The sequence below is a fragment of the Protopterus annectens genome, chromosome 11.part0 (assembly GCF_019279795.1).
Source record: "Protopterus annectens isolate FY-2018-M chromosome 11.part0, PAN1.0, whole genome shotgun sequence".
Taxonomy (NCBI): domain Eukaryota; kingdom Metazoa; phylum Chordata; order Ceratodontiformes; family Protopteridae; genus Protopterus; species Protopterus annectens.
The window spans coordinates 742,079,462-742,099,442 of record NC_056745.1 but is presented as its reverse complement, the minus strand read 5'-3'; the positions used below and the strand labels follow the sequence as shown (position 1 = coordinate 742,099,442).

General features: G+C 40.4%; 1 protein-coding gene across 1 annotated transcript in view; it reads left to right on the top strand.

Annotated features, from left to right (window-relative positions):
- Positions 1 to 19,716, top strand: part of CCDC91 (coiled-coil domain containing 91) — a 1,729,462-nt gene extending 1,709,746 nt beyond the window's left edge. Inside the window, exon 13 of the mRNA XM_044088193.1 lies at positions 19,085 to 19,716. Within this exon, the coding sequence (XP_043944128.1) occupies positions 19,085 to 19,204 (120 nt within the window). The 3' untranslated portion in view covers positions 19,205 to 19,716. The remainder of the gene's footprint in view (positions 1 to 19,084) is intronic.
- The last annotated feature ends 265 nt before the right edge of the window (positions 19,717 to 19,981 follow it).

The following is a 19,981-nucleotide window of genomic DNA, read 5'->3' as shown; positions in this document are numbered from 1 at the left end:
CAGCAACCAACGCCGGACCTAGACTTTGGAACTCGGGCCGACTGCGGGTAGCCTGCCAGCAGGATAACCCAAGTGTAATGACTGCAACAGTGAATACACTCGAACATCTACATTTATGGTAGGTACACAACTGTACTTTTTGTTGTACTCTTTCCAATTTACTCATTCTTGTTTTTTTATAATGTTTCCATGTTTTTATTCCATGTTCAGGTTTGGATCTAATGTAACTAACAATGACTTCATCATTTCTGATTTTCATGTAGTTCTATAACTATCATTAACCAACTGGTTGATATGATTAGAAGAACTCAAAACTGTATCTACTCATATACGCAGGTCCTTAAATGAATCTACAGTTTCGATCACCGTGTGCTGTATTAAATATTTAGCTTTTAATTTATGTCTTTCACATCTCATATGCTTAGTTTTTGATGTATTTATCTGTATATTATTCTCCTGTGCTAAATAGTCAATTTAGTCAAGTTCTTTTGCAGACCTGCCCAGTCTGTAACACATATAATCAGTTTACCTAATTCAAGTCATCTTCATACAGACTGTAGAACACCTCAGATGAAAAAGATAGATGTGAAAGATGCAGTCTAAACAAGTGCGGGCCAATGACAGAGCCCTGTGAGACATCCTGACTATAACCAAGAAATTCACCTGTCCAAAAGCTGTGTGACTATTGCCATGTCCTATTTGTAAGCCATGCAGCTAGCCATCTTATCAAGAGTACAGCAATACCTAGTTGTTCTAATTTATTGATCAGTGTTTTGTGTATGACTATGTCACACACACAAGTTAAATCTGTATAGATTACAGCACAGCACAATTTTTCATTCATAGCTGTTAATACGTTGTTGTAGAACATCATGTTAGAGGTGGTAATAGAACTATTTTCAGCATAAGCATGCTGATATATGGTTTTAAGTCCCAACCTTTCTCAATTCTGACAATAACTTATCCAATATTACCTTCTCCATTATTTTCTCATAACATGAAAGTAGTCTTAAGGGTCTGTATGAATCTAGGTTTGTCCTATTTCCCTTTCCCTTAAAGACAAGGGTAATAAGTAAATGTCCACAATCTTAAGGAATCTCCCAATATTTATATGACCTAGTAAATAATAGATATGTTCTCTGGTCATTATTACTAATTCTTTCTCCTCCCTGTGCTTTGTTTGGATCCAGTTTGCATAATTCTTTTTCAATATAATCTAATTTGTTTTCAGTATCTGACTTTACCTGGATGACGGTAAGACAACTTATCACCCCCATTGTGAAGCCAAACTGTTTTGCTTAAGGTTCTGTAAATATGCCTATAGTCTGTTGTGTCTGAAAATAAATTTTCAAATCTGCACATTTTATCAATTTGAATGTCTTTACGCTTTCCACGTATTATGTATCTGTAAAATGGTTTCCTATTATACTCAATATCTTTATATGAAATTTCTTTAAACTTTTCTTGATCTTGTCTCACACTATGTTTACTTTGTCCAGCTTGTTTGTTTCACTTTTCAAAGGTGTAGTTCGACCTGTTTTCCATTTCATATATTTTTTCTCTCTCACCTTCAAGTATCTTGTTCTTATTAAAATATGTCCTCCTGACATTGTGTGCCTAGATCCTGATGGGTTTTTTTTGGTCTTTTTTTTTTATATTTAGTATAAAAGAGGAAAGGAAAAGATTTCAGCAGGAAAGCCAGATAAATTTCCTTCAAAAATGGCTAAAGAATGCTCTCTGGAGCCTTCACTTTCACTCAGGCCCAACCCAAAATGTGCACACAGATCAGAATCAAGGGTCCCTCAGTTCCGATCTCCCTCTTCAAAACCAAGGTTCTGTCTGAATCTGGACAATCCTACTCTTCACTCTTCTGTTTTGCAGGATAGAAGATTCTCCGGGCCATGATCTCAGATTCTCATAGAGCAAGATGTCAACAGGATGATGAAGAATTTTTTGAGTACTCAAATCCAGCTTGGGAATATACCTGTTCCATCTCCTGGGAAGGTACCGAGTATGGCCCATCATACCCATCTACTCAGAGCTCCCATACTCATCCAATCTTCAGCACTCGTGATAGTGGATCTGGCTCAACTCGGAGCACCTTTGTCGGCACTGGAGATGTTAACCACTTCGATGCCAGCAGATTCCCTATCTCTTTCAACACCAGTACTATCGGATAAAGAGGAGTCTTGGAGCTGAAGCTTTGGTGCTGGGTTCTGACTGGAGTGGGAACGGTGAGTTGACACCAAGATTCTTGGAGCCATCTCTCCCTCTCGGTGCTTCAGCCCTGGATAGCTGGTGACCAAGATCAGCTTCAGGGCTGGGAGTCATCAATGATGAAGGTTGGCTTTCATCTTCAAATCGTAGAGAGCCCTCAGTTCCAGTTGAGGGTTTAGCCTTCAAAGCACTTGAAAGGACCTTGCCAGATTCCAAGAATGAGGTGTCTCCAACTGGGTCAGTTCCACCCATGCCCCAGCATGCTGCTTATTCTCATCATCTTGTCAGACAGGGACATTCAGTTCCAGTGGCTTCCGAGGATGTCTTCTTCATCTTTTCCCAGTCTGATATGGGACCCTTCTGAAACTCCTCCAGAAGGTCACCACAAAAAAAAGACATACAAAGTAAAGCAGATAGACTCCTCTCAAGGGTCTTTCACTGAAGACATTGATGTAGAGGAAGGGGAGGGTTCATCTCGATCCCTCTCTGAAGATGTCAATTCTGAAAGAGGGGGATGGTAATCCCAAGACCCTTCACCTGACGAGTCACTGTTCTTGGAAGCCTTTGGTTCTGGCCCAACATTGTCCTGGATGGTACCAGACATTCATTCCCTTACTAACCTTATGGCTCAATGGGAATGGAGTAAGTCAGAAAAAATGTAGCCCAAGCCAAAAGAACAAAGTCCAGCACAACAGGACCCGGAAAGCAACAATTAAATATAATGCTGTAAATCCTTTGCGTGGCCAATACCAACACAAACGCAGCTTATTGAAAAGCTTTTATTAGATCTCCAAATGAAAACCAAGCGCTTTCTCCCAGTCACTACCGGGCTTTCTCAAGATAAAACCTCAATGGGAATGGAAAGACTCTTATGTGTTGGCACCCATCCCCAAAAAAAGTAGATCATATTTTAGCTACACCCAAGGACAGGAAGCATTTGAGCAAGGGTTTGCCAGTGCATGCTATGGTGGTAGCAGCAACCATAACAAAAGAGCTATCTGAAAAGAGCTCCTCTGTTCATCCTCTTAACAGAGAGTTGAGGGTGATGGACAGGTTTGGGATGCAGGCCTAAGCATCAGCAACTTTCAATCTTAGATCGCTGAATTACTTAGCTCATTTGACCGGATTCCAGAGATACTTGACCAAAGGAGTTTCCAAGTCTGTCTTGGGGACACTACCTGTGGATATTCAGAAACAGTTAATTACACTCCCAGCTTTCTGCCCTACAATCTACCTTGAACATGCCATGCGTTTGCCCTCCGGTTTTGCTGATGGCCCAAGCAGAGTGGCAGACACCGGCATTACCATGTGCTGCCACACCTGAATGCATCTGCGTGATTTTGTGGAAGGCATTTAGTCATCTTTTGTTAACCCCCCCCCATGATGCTTCAACTCTTTTTGGACCTAAAGTCAAAGACATACTCAAAAGAAGCCAACAGGATGGTAAGACTCTCTCTGCAGTGAGAATCTTCTTTTCAAAGCCACAAAGATCTTGCTCCTGAAATCAAAGACTAGAGAAAAAGATGTGGTTCAATAAATTGCAGATTTCTTACCATGGCTGTTCAGGTGATAGACCCTCCTGTGGCAGAGGGGGGGGGGTAATACTAATGGGAGGTGCCCTAGGGGCAGAGGTGGACTGCACAACCAGGTCTTTCATGATCCTTTCACTGAGAAAGACTATCAATGCTACTGAATGGCTTCCTGACTGCTGCACACTTGAGCCAGTCAGGGAGCGCCTATCTTTATATACACAAGTGTAACTCAACATAATTTCAGATTCTTGGGTACTAAAGATAGTCTTCAGAGGCTATTCAATTCTTTTTTCCTTTCTGCTTCAGAAAAAGAAAAAAATCCCTGATGTTCCATCCAGTCATTGGGACTCAGCAGCTATAGAAGTTACAAAGCTGTTAGAAAAAAAAAGTCATCCAACCGGTCCACTATACTAGTTACAATCCCGAGTCTACTCAAAGTTCATTTATTACTACAGAAGATAGGGGACCTCAGGCCCATTCTGAACCTCAGTCACCTAAATGAAACAGACAAAATTCCATATGGTCACAATTCATTCCATTTTACCTGTGCTGAGGATAGAAAATTGGATGTGCTCCATGCCTACTCTCATATCAAGATAGCAAAGCACTCCAGGAGATTCCTCCATTTCTGGCTAGCAGCCAATAAATACCAGTTCTGAGCCCTGTCTTTTGGTCTCACCAGAGCCTTCAGGGTATTCACCAAGGTCAAGACATTGGTAGCAGTGCACCTGCATCTGCTGGGGAGCCATGTGTTCTCATATCTTGATGTTTGGTGCCTAAAGGCTACCTCTAAACATCTACTATTGTACCATTTGAACCAGGCACTTCAACTGCTGCTGGATCTAGGTATAACTATGAATCTTCCAAAGTGCCACCTGTCCTTAGACCAGGAAGTATAATTCATAAGTTGCCACCTGGATACCACCCATCAGATAGCTAGCCTCTCCAGTCAGGGGTTTACTCACTCCAACCCACAGTCATGCAGCTACTACATCATCCATCATCACCCAAGAGATTAGTGCTATGTCTTTTAGGTTTCATGGCATCCACAATCCTGATGGCTCCTCTAGCCAGATACCATATGAGGGTACTACAGTGAGCCTTAGCTGTACGATGGTCTGAGTCAATTTATCCATTGCATGCAGAGATACAATTTACAGAAGTTTGCAGACAAGACATTGCCTGTTGGATAACGTCCCTAACTGTTACAGAGGGTCCCCCATTCAACTCAGATTCAGCAGTGGAGGTGGTAACCATGGACATCTCCCTTCTGGGGAGGGGACAATTCAAAGGGAGAACTGTCCAAGGTACTTGGTCACCTTTAGAGGCCAATCTTCACATCAATGTCTTGGAGTTGAAAGCAGTCCTTCTAGCATTGCAGGCCTTCTAGGATCTCCTCCCTGAGAGTGTGATCTCCATACAGATGGACAGCATGGCAGTGGTATGATACATGAGCAAACGGGGAGAACCTTGTGAAGATAGGTGAAGGCTGCCAGCCTAGCCAGATAGAATTCTGTAGATAATTCTGTCATTTATAAATATTAATGTAAGCGACAGGCTTGTTCTCGTAAAATGTGAAAAGACTATATTTGATGTTAAACTGAAAAAAAATGTAACAACAGTGCACTCTGCTGTAAGAAAGCTGATAAGTCAAGCATTATGAAATTCTTTGATCTAAAACTCGGAGCCGAGATGTCTAGAGGGAGGCATTCTGCCTATTGTTTGTGGCCGGAGTTAATTGCTAGAATTTGCATGTATAATTTATTTTATTCCTCTGGCTTTCTGACCAGCTGCAAGATCAAAAGGGATATTAACCTGAGTTCTGTTAGCCTGGGAACCAGAAAGAAATTATGTAATCTGAAATGAATCAGTGGTATTGTGTTATCAATTTAAGGACAGAAAGAATGAGGGCATTGAAGCATTTGTCTTGAGAACATCCATCTCACCAGCACTGTCTTGTTCTGCATGTAAGTTTATTTTTAGAACTGTGTTTTCTCTTAGATATAGCTAGGAAATAGGAAGACTAGATTAGTTTTTTTCTGTATTGATGTCAGAACTTTTGAGCATTTCTCTGTGATCTCTGAACTCTTGACTAGCACTGTGTAGTAAGAAGTATTGTTTTGTGTTTTTATTATTTATTATTAAATATTTTCAAACCTTTCAACTGTGGCTGTTTTGTGTAGAGTTAATATAAGCTCTAGAGTACATTCCATATATGTAGTGATACTGTACAAAGCCACTCCAAATCATCCTCGACTGTTAGTTACACTTACCATTTGGATAATAATATTGCACAGTAATAAATGGACACCCTTTGTTAAGGGCCTTTTTAGCAGCTGATATTATTGAGTGGTGGCAGCTGGTACTACCATATAGTCTGGGCAGAAAGGGGGCACAGCTGGGGAATCTGTGCTAGCCTTTTCCAGGAGTGTCTGTGTGGTTGTATATAACTCTTTTCTCAAAGTGTGTGTGTCAGCTACTTGGGCAGGGACATGAAGCATTAGTTTGACAAGAGAGGGTGCTGGAGGTTTTAGCTTGCCCACTAGGCCGAGACCAAATAGCTGTGCCAGTGGGGGAGTCTTATTGGGGATCTGGAGAGAAAGAGAGAAACCAGCCCAAGACTGACTCTGATCTCTGTGTGCTCTTATGGGAAATAGTACTTTACTGTGTGTGTGTATTTGTTATCCTTTCCCTATATGGATGCCACTCAGTGGTGATAGTGGTGAGGATTGATTGCTGGCCAGTGCGCGGGCATCAGAAACCTGTTCTTATCCTCTGTGTCAGGAGACCATGAGCATTTGGCAATGGATGATGGCTTCTTACCGCATTGTAGAAGCACTGCACATCCCGGGGTCTATCAGTATGTTAGCAGACAAACTGAGCAGAACTGTCCAGATGCCTCATGAGTGTGCTCTCAATCCAGCAGTGGCACACTTTAAATCACTGAAGCCAGCTTTGCTGTAACCTGTTTGCCTCCTATCTCAACAGTAAATACAGCAGATATTTTTCCCTGATCCCTCCACAGAGTTAGTCACTGAGGGACACTCTGGTCCCCACAATTGGGCCATGGGTCTCCTGTATGCCTTTCCACCCTTGTCCCAGTGAACAGATTCATACAGAAAGCAGACCACTGCAAGACCAGGATAATCTGTGGTTTCTATTAATACATCCACCATGGATGTTAGATCACTATCCAAACCTATTAACTCATCCATCTGAACTGCTTCCATCAGAAGGCCATGAAGCCAACTGCATGGTACCTGTAATTCTAAATGTAACCAAAGATGCAAGGCTTCCCAGAAGCCGGCAACTAGAAAGGTATGCCAGTGTAAATTAATAGATTCTCTATTTGGGCCTTTTTAAAGGGCTCATCTCCTTTTTAGCTGCAGTTCCAGTAGTATTTTTATCCAAGCTCTTTGTTAAAGGGTCTAACTGTTCTACCATCAAGGTTCCAATGGCAGTTATTTTCAAACTTTCATATTGGATGCAAGGAAAGTCCTATAGCTTCATTGAAAAGCACCAAAGCTTTTTTGAATGGCACTTTTCTGTTAAGACCACCAGTCAGAGAACCACCTCGTCCTTGGGACATTACCATTTGCTGCAAACTTTGACCAATTTTCCCTTTAAACCCACAGACAAAGCAGATTTAATGTTCCTGACTTGAAAGATAATTTTACTAGTAGCAGTTATGTTAGCTAGATAAATTTTGGAGTTGCAGGCAGTCTCTTGTAAGTGACCCTGTTTAGTATTCCACAAGGACAGTCTCTCTGTTTGAACCAATGCATCTTTTATCTCTAAGGTGGCATCCAAAGTAAATCTTAACCAGTCCATAAACTTACTAGTTTTCTTCCCCAGATATTAAAGCAAAGGAAAGTACATGTTGCACATGTTAGACATCCACAGATAACTTAAATTTGATCTTCATCGAACAGTACTGTTTATGATCAGTTGTTCATTTTGTTCTCTAAACCAAAGTTTAGAAGAGCAGTGGCTAATGTTACTTTATCAAGATGGTTATCAGATTGTATGTTTATTATTTTAAATTTGTTTACCTGGAAAGTCCAACTGAACAAGTCCATTTTCAGAGGAGGCCTGGGGAGAAAAGCTCCAAGACATACGTTGCATGAGAAACTTAACAACTTAGCAGCATCACATTATACAACATGTTTCTAAAGAGAGTAATAGTAAGGTTACATAGCATTTCTTAAAGAGTAAACAGATTACAATGTATGAGGATTTTATATAGCATAGAAAAAACAATTAGACTAGTAGTTAGACATACTAGTGGTGGGTACAATAAATCTTACAAACAGACCTGTTGGAGCTGAATACTTTATATACAGTCTTTATATGTTTGGTCAGTAAATGCAAGCTTGCGCTAAGAGATTTGTAAAGTCAGAAAAGTGTGGAGAGAAAGTAGAAGAGGGTAGGTGGGTATTTACTTTTAGAAAGTATTTAGGTAGTTTGGAGTGAGTTAGATAGAGATAGAATAATTTAGATAGTTGGTTTTAGTCTGGGGCAATAGTTTGGGCAGTCTGTTAGGTGAACTAGGTTTATTTCAGTTTTGTTATTTTAGCCAGGTTCAATACATGGGCAGATCCATATAGCAGACATGTGAGCTTTTAGTAGTTTATCGAATTGTACTACGTTAGTGTTAGATTTAATGTCAAATGGAAGGCTATTCCAGACTTTGGCGACACTACAGGAGTAGAGAGTTTCTCCAGCATGACTTTTGCATTTTGTTATTTCTAGTAATGCCTTATTACTAGAGCGAAGGGTCTGCTTATTTGAGTAGTGAGCTAGTAGGTTCTTTAGAGCTGAAGTCTTTTCAGGCTGGTGTATTGTTTGGTGGGCCATTTTGAGCTGATTGAATTTTAGCAATGTGGGAGTTCAACCCATGAAAGTTTTCTGAGAGTGGCAGTGGTGGGATCTATAGCTAGCCTGTTGCAAATTTTGCCATTTTATTGTAACAGGTTTCTAGTTTTATTAAATCTGATTTTCTTAGGTTGGAAAAGGTAGGGAAGCATAAAGTTAGGTTGAGGTAAGGTGGGTTCTAGCAATGGTTGTTCTGGTGTCTGCTGTGAGATAGTGTTTACTTCTGTAGAGGCACCCTAGCTTTTTGTGAACTTTTTTTATGGACTAGGCAATATGCGTGTTAAATAGCATATTCTGGTCAATGGTGACCCCTAGCAACTTAGTACTAGAAACTGGGGATATGATGGTGTTATTAACTGAGGTAACATTGAATGCAAAACGGGTGTTAGGGGCTCTAGTAGGGTGAAATAGGATTTGTTTTGTTTTTTGGCAGTTCAATATTAGGGCTCCCTATCAGATGAATGAAACGCCATTTCCGCGAATACGAAATGATCGACACGTATTGCGTGAACTACGTAAATGCCGAACATCCAAAACAGCAAAATCCAGAATATCAAAGTGTTTTGGTTGGTCCCTCTGCGGTATAGCTCCGTAAGGTAAGTGTGCGTTAGGTATGGACCTTAGGGTAGGGTGCGGGTTAAGGTAAGTGTATACATAGGTAGTGTTTGTAAGATTTAATGTAGTGTTAGAAGTAGGGTTTTGTTAAATGTATTTATGTGTATTATTTATTTGGTTAGGGTATATCTCCGTAGGGGAAGTGTGCGGTAGGTAAGGACCTTAGGTTTAGGGAGGGGTTAAGGATAGTACATAGATAGTTGTGTATATGGGGTTTAGTGTAGGGTTAGAAGTTGGGTTTTGATGCTTTACTTTAGGGTTAGGAATAGGGTTTGGTTAGTGTATGTATGTGGTTTATTTATTTTGTTTAGGTAGGTAGTATGTAGCGGGTGGTGGGGTTGGCCGACTATGACCGTTCGATGTTTTAAATTTCACGGTTTAGTGCGTTTGGTCTATTCGCGGTTCGATTAATATGTGTCGCTCTTTTGGTATTCGCAGAAATGGATTTTTGCGGAACTGATATAGACCCCAATATTAGTTGAGCATTGGTTAGCTAAGCTTCTACAGCTGCAAATGACTGTTGTGTTATGTGTTGTAGTTGCTGGAGAGTAGGAACAGCACATATAAGGGTTGAATCATCTCCATACTGTATGAGTGTGGTGCCGCTTGTAGCTATATGGAGTTTGTGAAGATTGTGAAGAGGATTGGGCCAAGGATAGAACCTTGTTGGACTCCCAGGGAAATGGGTTGAAGACAGGAGAGATTTTGTTGCTATAATAGCTTGCTGACGGCCAGCCAGATAATCATATTTGTTTGTCTTCAATAAGAAAAATTGCCCTTACCAAGGAAACCTAAGGCTTATTCATCTAGAGTCGTGTCAACTTCTACAGCTTTTTCTAAAGAACTTTGTATTGATGACATTTGTGCTGCAACCACCTTGCCCACAGTGCACACCTTCGTGTGTCACTATCAACTGTATGTACAATCCAGATCATGTTCTTCCTTTGGGTCCACCATGCTTAGGAATATATTTTTTATTTAACATTTGTTTACCAGGAAAGTCGATTTTCAGAGGTGGCCTGGGGAGAAATGCTCCAGATGCATGTCTTTGAAACGTGGAAGGAAACCGGGGCACCCGAGGGAAATCCATACTGATGCAGGGAGGACATGCAGAATCTGCACAGAAGGCACTCCAGCCGAGAATCAAACCGGGGAACCTCTTGCTGTGAGGCAACAACACTATGACTGCACCACTGCACCCTCCTTGATACCATGCAGTTTGACGGCTTGGGATTCTGTCCCATATATTTGAAACAGATGAAAATAGACAACATTGGATATAAAAGTTATGTACTTACCATAACGTTAGGTCCATATTGTCTGATTTTCATCCAATTCAAACTCCCTCCCTCCTGCCCCCTTCCATATTGTCACCTATGGCTTTGAGATCATTGAGTAGACCATTTATACCCTGTCTGTGCAAAGTCATGTGAGACTGTAACCACTCTTTCTCTACAGACTGGGACTGTCTGAATTAGGGATTTTTCTTTAGGACTGTCTACATATGGTAAGAGAGGAGCAAACTCGATCTGAACTGCTAAGGTGGAGTACAGGAAATTATGGGTAGGGGTGGAGTCAGAGCTGTAGATCCAAAGAAGCTTCAGATTTGGCACTGAGGTTGGAACATGCATTTCAGCCATTAATAGCATATTTAGGAATGGCTTTATAGTTAAAGAACACTATTTTATTTATTTTTCAGTACCCACTTAATTCTAATAAGGGCCTTGTGGATTTAAAGAACATATTGTTTTTGGATATATCCTGTATGATAATTGCCTTCACTACATTCAGCCTTATATCTACAGTATAACAACTCTGTAGAACATACAATTTTCTTTTTCTCTCTTTTTTTTTTAATCTGTGCTATCTTAACTATCAAATGATATCAGAAGCAAAGATGAGTAAGTCAGCACCCTGTGCTGATACCATGAACCAGAGCCCTCACCCCCCCCACCACCACCAGCTGTTCAAGTGAAGATTAAAAAAAAAAGGCACTTTACTGTATTAAGACTTATTAGAGATCCACACCCCCTCCCACAGTCTTCCACTGAAGAGCAAAATAAAAGGCATTTTTCCTGCTCAGCCATTCAGGTCATGTTTCTGTGTTGTGCCTCAATCTTCTTCTGTTGCATTTGTAGTCAAACCTGAGTATTATAGCACTCTGTGTATGGTCTGAACTTTAACAACTGTTTGCTACATTGTAAAAATCCCTCTGTATCTTTCTCTCTTTTTTTTTTAAACTAAAACCTGATTACTTTGTGCAGGCAGGATATAAACTGCAGCATTTGCTACAGTTTGTACCCTGCCTGCACGGAGCAGTGCGACACTCATGTTTTAGTTAAACAAAAAAATATATTTTTATAAACAGTTTTTATAGTTTATACACTGCCTGTAGAGAGCACTACAGTGTTCATGTTTTAGTTAAAAAAAAAAACTTCTTATAGGCTATAACAAGCTGCTTGGCAAATGGTTGCTATGGTTTATACCCTGTCTGCACTGAGAACTACAGTGTTTAAGCTTTAGTTTAAAAAAAAAAAAAGAGAGATTTTTTTTTTTACTTTTAAATTGATTCTTACAAGAACCCTTTAGGATGGTAGCACTAGCCAATTAAATGTGTAGATGACATTAAGATTGGTGTTCCATTTCTAAATATTGAAGATATTTATCTGACCTGCAAAACTGTCTGAGTGATAAAGGATTGAAAATAATGGCAAACGACAACCTGCATTTAATAATTGTATGGGTAACTCTAATCTAAGAAAACATTAATGATTTTAAGTACTTTGGAGTTAGAATTATTAGTGTCTTTTGGTTTAAAGCAGTTATCCCTAGGAATTTATTCAGAGCAGCTCAATGGAAGAAATCAAAAGATTATTGGTCATGCTTGGGATCTCTTGTGTAGTTAGTAAATCCAGAGCCTGCATTCTAAAGGGCTTGTTGTGGCCTACACACAGTTGTTATAATTATGAAACTGTGAAGCTGTTGCAATTGGGATTTCCGTGGACTCAGCATTTTCACAAAGATATTATTTTATTTTGTTGTATTTATTTATTTATTTATTTACTACAGCAGAGCTAGTAATGGAGACGGCTATAAAGGTGCTTGGTATGATAACTGGACAGAGGAAGGAAGACAAGGAGACATGGTGGTGAAATGAGGAAGCACAGGAGAGTATACAGGGAAAGAGGTTGGCAAAGAAGAAGTGGGATTGTCAGAGAGATGAAGAAAGTAGACAGGAGTATAAGGCGATGAGGTGCATGGCAAAGAGAGAGGTGGCGAAGGCTAAGGATAAGGCATATGAAGAGTTGTATGAAAGGTTGGACACTAAGGAGGGAGAAAAGGACTTGTACCGATTGGCTAGACAGAGGGACCGAGTTAGGAAAGATGTGCAGCATGTAAAGGTGATAAAGGATAATGAGGGAAACATACTTACAAGCGAAGAGAGTGTGTTGAGCAGATGGAAAGAGTACTTTGAGGGGTTGATGAATGAAGAGAATGAGAGGGAGAGAAGGTTGGATGATGTGGGGATAGTGAATCATGAAGTGCAATGCATTAGCAAGGAGGAAGTAAGGATAGATATGAAGAGGATGAAGAATGGAAAGGCTGTTGGTCCAGATGACATACCAGTGGAAGCATGGAGGTATTTAGGTGAAATGGCAGTGGAGTTTTTAAACAGATTGTTTAATGACATTTTGGAAAGTGAGAGGATGCCTGAGGAATGGAGAAAAAGTGTTTTGGTATCGATTTTTAAGAATAAGGGTGATGTGTAGAGCTGTAGTAACTACAGAGGGATTAAATTGATCAGTCACAACATGAAGTTATGGGAAAGAGTAGTGGAAGCTAGGTTAAAAAGGGACGTGATGATTAGTTATCAGCAGTATGGTTTCCTGCCGGGAAAGAACACTACAGATGCGATGTTTGCTCTGAGAGTGTTGATGGAGAAGTACAGAGAAGGTTAGAAGAAGTTGCATTGTGTTTTTGTAGACTTAAAAGAAAGCATATGACAGGGTGCCTAGAGAGGAGTTGTGGTATTGTATGAGGAAGTCGGGAGTGTCAGAGAAGTATGTAAGAGTGGTACAGAATATGTACGAGGGTAGTGTGACAGTGGTGAGGTCTGCGGTGGGAATGACAGATGCGTTTCAGGTGGAGGTGGGATTACATCAAGGATCAGCTCTGAGCCCTTTCTTATTTGCAATGGTGATGGACAGGTTGACAGACGAGATCAGACAGGAGTCCCCGTGGACTATGATGTTTGCAGATGACATTGTGATCTGTAGTGAGAGTACGGAACAGGTGGGGGAGACCCTGGATGGAGATATGCTCTAGAGAGAAGAGGAATGAAGGTCAGCAGGACTAAGACAGAATATATGTGTGTGAATGAGAGGGAGGATAGAGGAATGGTGAGGATGCAAGGAGTAGAGGTAGCGAAGGTGGATGAGTTTAAATACTTGGGATCAATAGTTCAGAGTAATGGCGAGTGTGAAAGAGAGGTGAAGAAGAGAGTACAGGCAGGATGGAGTGGGTGGAGGAGAGTGTCAGGAGTGATTTGTGACAGACGAGTACCAGTAAGAGTGAAAGGGAAGGTCTGCAAGAGGGTAGTGAGACCAGCTATGTTATATGGGTTGGAGACAGTGGCATTGACAAAAAGGCAGGAGTTAGAGCTGGATGTGGCAGAGTTAAAGATGTTAAGATTTGCACTGGGTGTGACTAGGGTGGACAGGATTAGGAATAAGTATATTAGAGGATCAGCCCAGGTTGGAAGGTTTGGAGACAAAGCCAGAGAGTCAAGATTACGTTGGTTTGGACATGTACTGAGGAGGGATGCTGAGTATATTTGGAAAAAAGATGCTAAGGATGAAGCTACCAGGTAACAGGAAAAGAGGAAGGCCTAAGATAAGGTTTATGGATGTGGTGAGAGAGGACATGCAGGTGGTTGATGTGACAGAGCAAGATGCAGAGGACAGGAATAAATGGAAACAGATGATCCGCTGTGGCGACCTCTAACGGGAACAGCTAAAAGAAGATGATGATTTATTTATTTTTTGTGCCTGAAGCCTTAGACAAGAAGGCTCTTGCGATGATCCTGTTTCTGGATGGCTAATTCCTGGTGGCCATATCCTAAGATATCTTAGAGGCAGACATTTTCTGGGCACTCAGTTGGATTTGGTTCTGAGGGATGATCTAAACAGAAGAAATCCCCTCTGTTCCTTGCTCAGAGGAAGTTCTTTAGCAGAGTAGAATTGGATACAGTTCAGTGTCAGTCAGTCCTACCCTTGGAATGAGACAAGAAAATCATGGGTTTGAAATCATGGATGAAGATGCAGCTTACAGTTAAGGCTTGACCACTGCTACACCTTCTGGGCTTGAATTGAATCCACTGTCATTATGGTGCTCTTTTAATGATTGAAGAAGAAGTTGCAGTGGACTGTGGTGGATATCAGTGACTTCAAAGCCATCATGTGCTTGCAGATCATTTTCTGTTGTTAGACATTTGATGCCAGATCCTGGACTGACTTTCTGGTGGGCCCCTGCACTGTATCTGAATCTAGCACAGTTCCTGATGACAGGCACTAACATAGAGGATTAGGGAATCCATTAAGCTTCCACAAGATGCAGAGGGTGTAAACTATCTGCAGAAGTGACTCCATGTCAGCCATTAGGGGCTCAGAACAGTGCTTCTGGTCTTGAGTGCCTAGAAATAAACTGCTGCTTCTTCAGTTACTTCTTATCAGGTCACGCAGCAATTCCATTTTATGGTGCCAAAAGAAGCAAGCTGGCACAGGGTTGTACACGGTTTGGAAGTCGGCAATATTTTGGACAACACTTTCTTAGTTATTCATATCCCTGAGGTGAATAAGCTGGAAGATCCTCTAAACCATATATGCAGTTTTCTCCTGGCATAGCTTATTCAGAGGTTGTGCTGCTCATGGTCTTCCAGAAGTTGAGCTCTCCACATATTGACTTCTTTACTTCTTTAGGATAATGTGGATATTCCTTCTTCTGCTAAATTGAGCAAGGGATATAGGAGATACTAGCAGATGCATTTCTTCTCTCTCTCTAGCCACTGCAGTGCCCTTTATGTTGTATTACCACTCCTTCTGATTCCACACCATATTGCAAATCTCACTGAAGAAAGACCAAATCTCATTTTCTTCACCCCTTAGTGGCTGCAAAGTTATGATTTTAGACCCTGAGGTTCAGAAAGGTACAATAAACCCTTTCAGTCCTAGCCAGGAATAGTTACCATTGGTGGCCTAACAACCTTCTCTACCTGAGGGTCTGATAGTAGATATAGATCCTGATCTTGATAGGTTTATGTTCCAGAGTCTTAGATTACTTGCTAGAGTCTCAATAATTGCTTGAGGTTGATAAGAAGCCTTTACCTACAAGTGGAAACAGGTGCTTTTGACATATCAGGAACCTTTATAATTTTTAGTTATTCAGTTATCAAAGTGTGAAGGAATTAGACCCTGTCATTTGTGCAAGCATGTCTGGCTGAAGTTTTGTATATAGTTTCAGACTGACCTATTATACACCAGTATGACTAGCTATGACATTGTAAATTAGCTCTTACATGTTGATTTATAATCTGCTTGTACATAATGTTTTAAAGACATGAACATTGTCCTTTTACATTTCAAACTGCACATGTTTGTGAAGAAAGATTCTAAAGGCAAACTGTCTCATATTCAGCTGATCTGCTGATGATGTGATTGGAATGTTGACAGTTGTGTTGCTGTCAGAAGATGCAAGACAGGAGGAACTTTAGAAAGCAGCTGTTGGTTGATTTTCAAGATATGAAATGAAAATTTAAACTGGAACAGTTGTGACAGTTAGGCTAGTCTATAAAAGAGCCTGCTGAGGACAGTTTTAGTGAGTTACAGAAGTAGTTGTCAGTTAACATCCAGTTGAGAGTTGTTCAAAGATGTACTGTGCAGTGGATACTCAAAAAGGACTCAACAAGAACTGTAAGCCTGCCTTTGTTCTGTTGTAGCAATTTAGTTTAGATCAAGAACAGTGTTCTTTAGTCAGAGAGGAAGTTATAACAAATCAGTTAGATCAGTTAGAGTTTTTCTAAATGTTGGATTTCTGTTCTTCGGTATTAATTTCATTTTCCTGGTGCTTGAGTTCTGTTTGTTTATTGGGAATTACTATTTTATACTTTTAATCATTTTGCTCATTATTAAATATTTTTATTAACTTATATTGTGGCTGGTCAATCAGTGTTATCTTTAGTGATTTGAGAGTGCTTATACTTGCCTTGATAACTTCCCAGGCCACTCTGAAAGCCTGGCTGCTTAGGTCATTTGCTACTATGTGTTTTAATATCTAATTGTAACAATTGGACACCCCTTTAAAGGGCATGAAGACACTCTGATTGGTGGCAGCATTACCATATTATTTTGAGGAACGGACACAGCTGGAAATCTGTATCAGGTTTTCCCACAACTGTTTGGATGTGTGAGATTTAATTTATTTAAGCGTGAGTGTATCAGAGGTCTTAAACTTGGACACATTGCTCTGGAGTGTGTAATAAGGAGTCAAATTTGGGGTGGACAGAAGAATACAGACCACTCCCAGGTTATGGAGTGTGTTCCTGTTGTGCTCTTAGGGGAAATTGTAGAATAATACTCCTGTTTAAGTGACTTTTCAACATTGTAGTCAGTAGTGAGGACTGAAGCTCCGTAGTTACTGACCCAGGATAGTGGGAGATGTCACATTATTGTTGACAGTCTGGTAGGATATTAACTGGGTGTCACACAAGGTCTATTGCTGTGTGTTATTGACTTGTGAAATGTACAACTATGGCACAGCATTGGTTGAACAAGCATTTCCTTAGAAGAGTGCTGCATCTCCCATTGAATTTCCTCTCTGTACAAATTAAGCTTCATGGTAAACACACTTACTCATCAACCACCCAAGCATACCACTTTTTTCATGCCAAACCCTTATCTTACTATCCATTTGCTCTATGTATTGAATCTCTTCAGGCACTTCTGCACTGAGCGCTATATCTGGTTTTCACAGGGATAAGGTGTCCTTCAGTCAAACACAAATTTCTTTCTGAAAGATGTTTCAGAGGCTCTTTTCTTAGCAGTAGCAGAGGCCAGGTGAGAGAAGAAAGAGTCCTTTTATGTGCACCATCACCTCAGGCATTACCAGTACTTGGTGCTTGCTTCAAGGAAAATGGATCAAATCTCCTTTGTACCCAGGAACTAAAGCTTGTGGTTACCAAGCAGACATTTTCCAAGTGGATTGTTAGCATCATTATTAGAGTGCCACTAAACAGCTAAGCACCCACTGGGAAATATTGCGGTCAGAGCTTATGGCCCATTAGAGGTGACTGTCACCAGTGTTTGCTTTAAGACCGTCTTCACTGCAAATATCTGTATGATGGCTTCATGGTCTTTGGTACATAGCTTCAACAAGTCACAAGTGTAACTCAGAGAATTAAGCAACCTTTCTAGGCTCAACCAGCTGAGCTTTGTGCTTGTGTGATCCTCCAGCTTCTTCCACCCTAGGCTCAGCCTGTCAAAGAATTCATACAGGAGGATCCATGATGATAGATATGACATATGCTTTCTTACCATATTGATCAACACAAGGACCTCCCCTGGTGGGTCAGGGACACCCTCCTTACATTCCCCTGTGGATGAATGGCTCTTCAGCCAACTGCAACTCTTAAAGTTCCTTGTATGTCAGGTAATTGTGTATTATTATATCACTTTTTAATAATGAAATGTCAAAAATGTTTTTTCTTATGTTTGCAAAGGTTATGTCAAGAGGCATTGGGATAAACTGATAAGCTGTGAGGATCCATATGCTTATATCTGTGGTGCAGGACATCATGTCTTGTGCCTGTGCACACAAAAAATGCTCCCATGTTTGGGATGTTACGGAAAAAAGTGCCAAATTATGATTGGCAGAAGAGAAATACTCAATGAAGTATCTAGCAAGAAGAATTCTGTTGTAGATCAGCTGGTACATTAAGAACATATGTATTATGTATTAATATTTCACAACAGATAATATGGAATAAAATACAAGAGCCATTTTTTTTCTTTATGGGGATGTTTTTTTGACCCACAGTGTGAGGGTCTCCCATTCTGAGAGAGGAACCATGCATGGAAGTCTGTGTTTCTCCCTGCGCAGGCTCATGGGGTACGAGGCTTGCCTGGGCAAGTGAAGCGAGATGCAGCAAGAACTATCATACTGAGGCTACTGGTTAATTTAGCTAGTCATAATTTCCCTCCCTAGTGTGCTCACACTGTCAGTTGTGTAGGTGATACAGAGTGCTTCATTAACACATCCTGCCCTGGACTCCTAAGGGATAACATTTCTATTTTCTTCCACATTCTCAGTATGGCATTTCCTTCATCCCATGTATTCTTGCCTCAGCCTGAACTCCCAACATGCCCCACCACCACCAAAGATGAGTATGTATGTCATCCTTGTCTGCTATCAAATGCCTCAAACTTGAGTCACCTGAGCCACAGTCATGGCTTTATCTCTCTGTGACACTAGTACAAGAAACATTTCTGTGTTCACTGTAAGTAATCTTTAGCTTGAAGGATATTCTGCATTACTGATTCAAGTGTTTCTTCTGCAGATGATGAGTTAATCTAATGTAGATAGTTGTGCAAAGTTAGAACTAGTGTTTTCTTGTTTTTGCTTTTAATTCTGTTTCCTTATCACATTCTGATCACTGCTTATGTAAAGAAATCAAAGTCTTAATTTTTGAGAATGCTCTATAATCGCTGTGAAAACCTTTTTTTTTGATTTTCATTGTAGAAATTCAACTTTCATTTTAAAAGTAAAACTTTCATGTCTGCTCCATTCTATAGGCTGAACACGTCATTCGTCAGAGGAACCTATCCAGTTTGGAGCTCTTCCTCTCCTGTGCACAGCAGCAGTTGTCAGCACTAATGGAGGACAGACCAGTGACAACAGAGAACAAAAAATGAATGATTGATAACTTGATTCTTGGATTTTTGAAATAACCCTGCATGGGTGTGGGTGTGGGTGTGTCATAATTTTTGTAGCATATATTCTTTTATGACTACATTTCCTTGCTGAGCTACAGTCTATAATCTTTGGTCTCTGACAATGTGATCTTATCTCTACATGCAGAAACACTATGAATACTCTGGAGATCAGATTGGACTATAACAGTAGAGCTTATAAAACAGTGATAATGTATGACATAATACTTCCTTACCAGCTTTGGTACCCAGTGTTGTGCCACCAGTTGTCTCCATCTCTTGTCTTTACTATGTTGTTTATTAGTGTAGTAAGGGAAATTCAGAGTAGACCATTGATGGACTGATGTACCATCCATGATTAGGTTCTCTGTCTTGGACCTGTTTGCAGGGATATACTCCAGCCATCCTTTGAACCTGAACAGGATAATGATGGACTGAAAGTTTATCCTTTTGCCATGTTAATAAGTTGTGGTTAATAAACATTTTGCATATCATTTCATTTTGTCATTTTGTAGATCATTCTCACACACAGTACTATCTAGAACACTTGGTAGTTTTTTGGCTAACAAGAATGTATCTGTAGTTATTAAAGGCTTTCATTTCCAGATACCTAACCTTCGTTGTAGTTAGGGAATCTGAAAAGGCGTCACCTTGCATGTAAAATACACTGTAATATTACACCCTTTAGTTCTAATTTATGTGTGCTCATCATATCTCTTAACTGTTCCTGATTTTTGCCCTGTCCTTTGTACAGTTTTT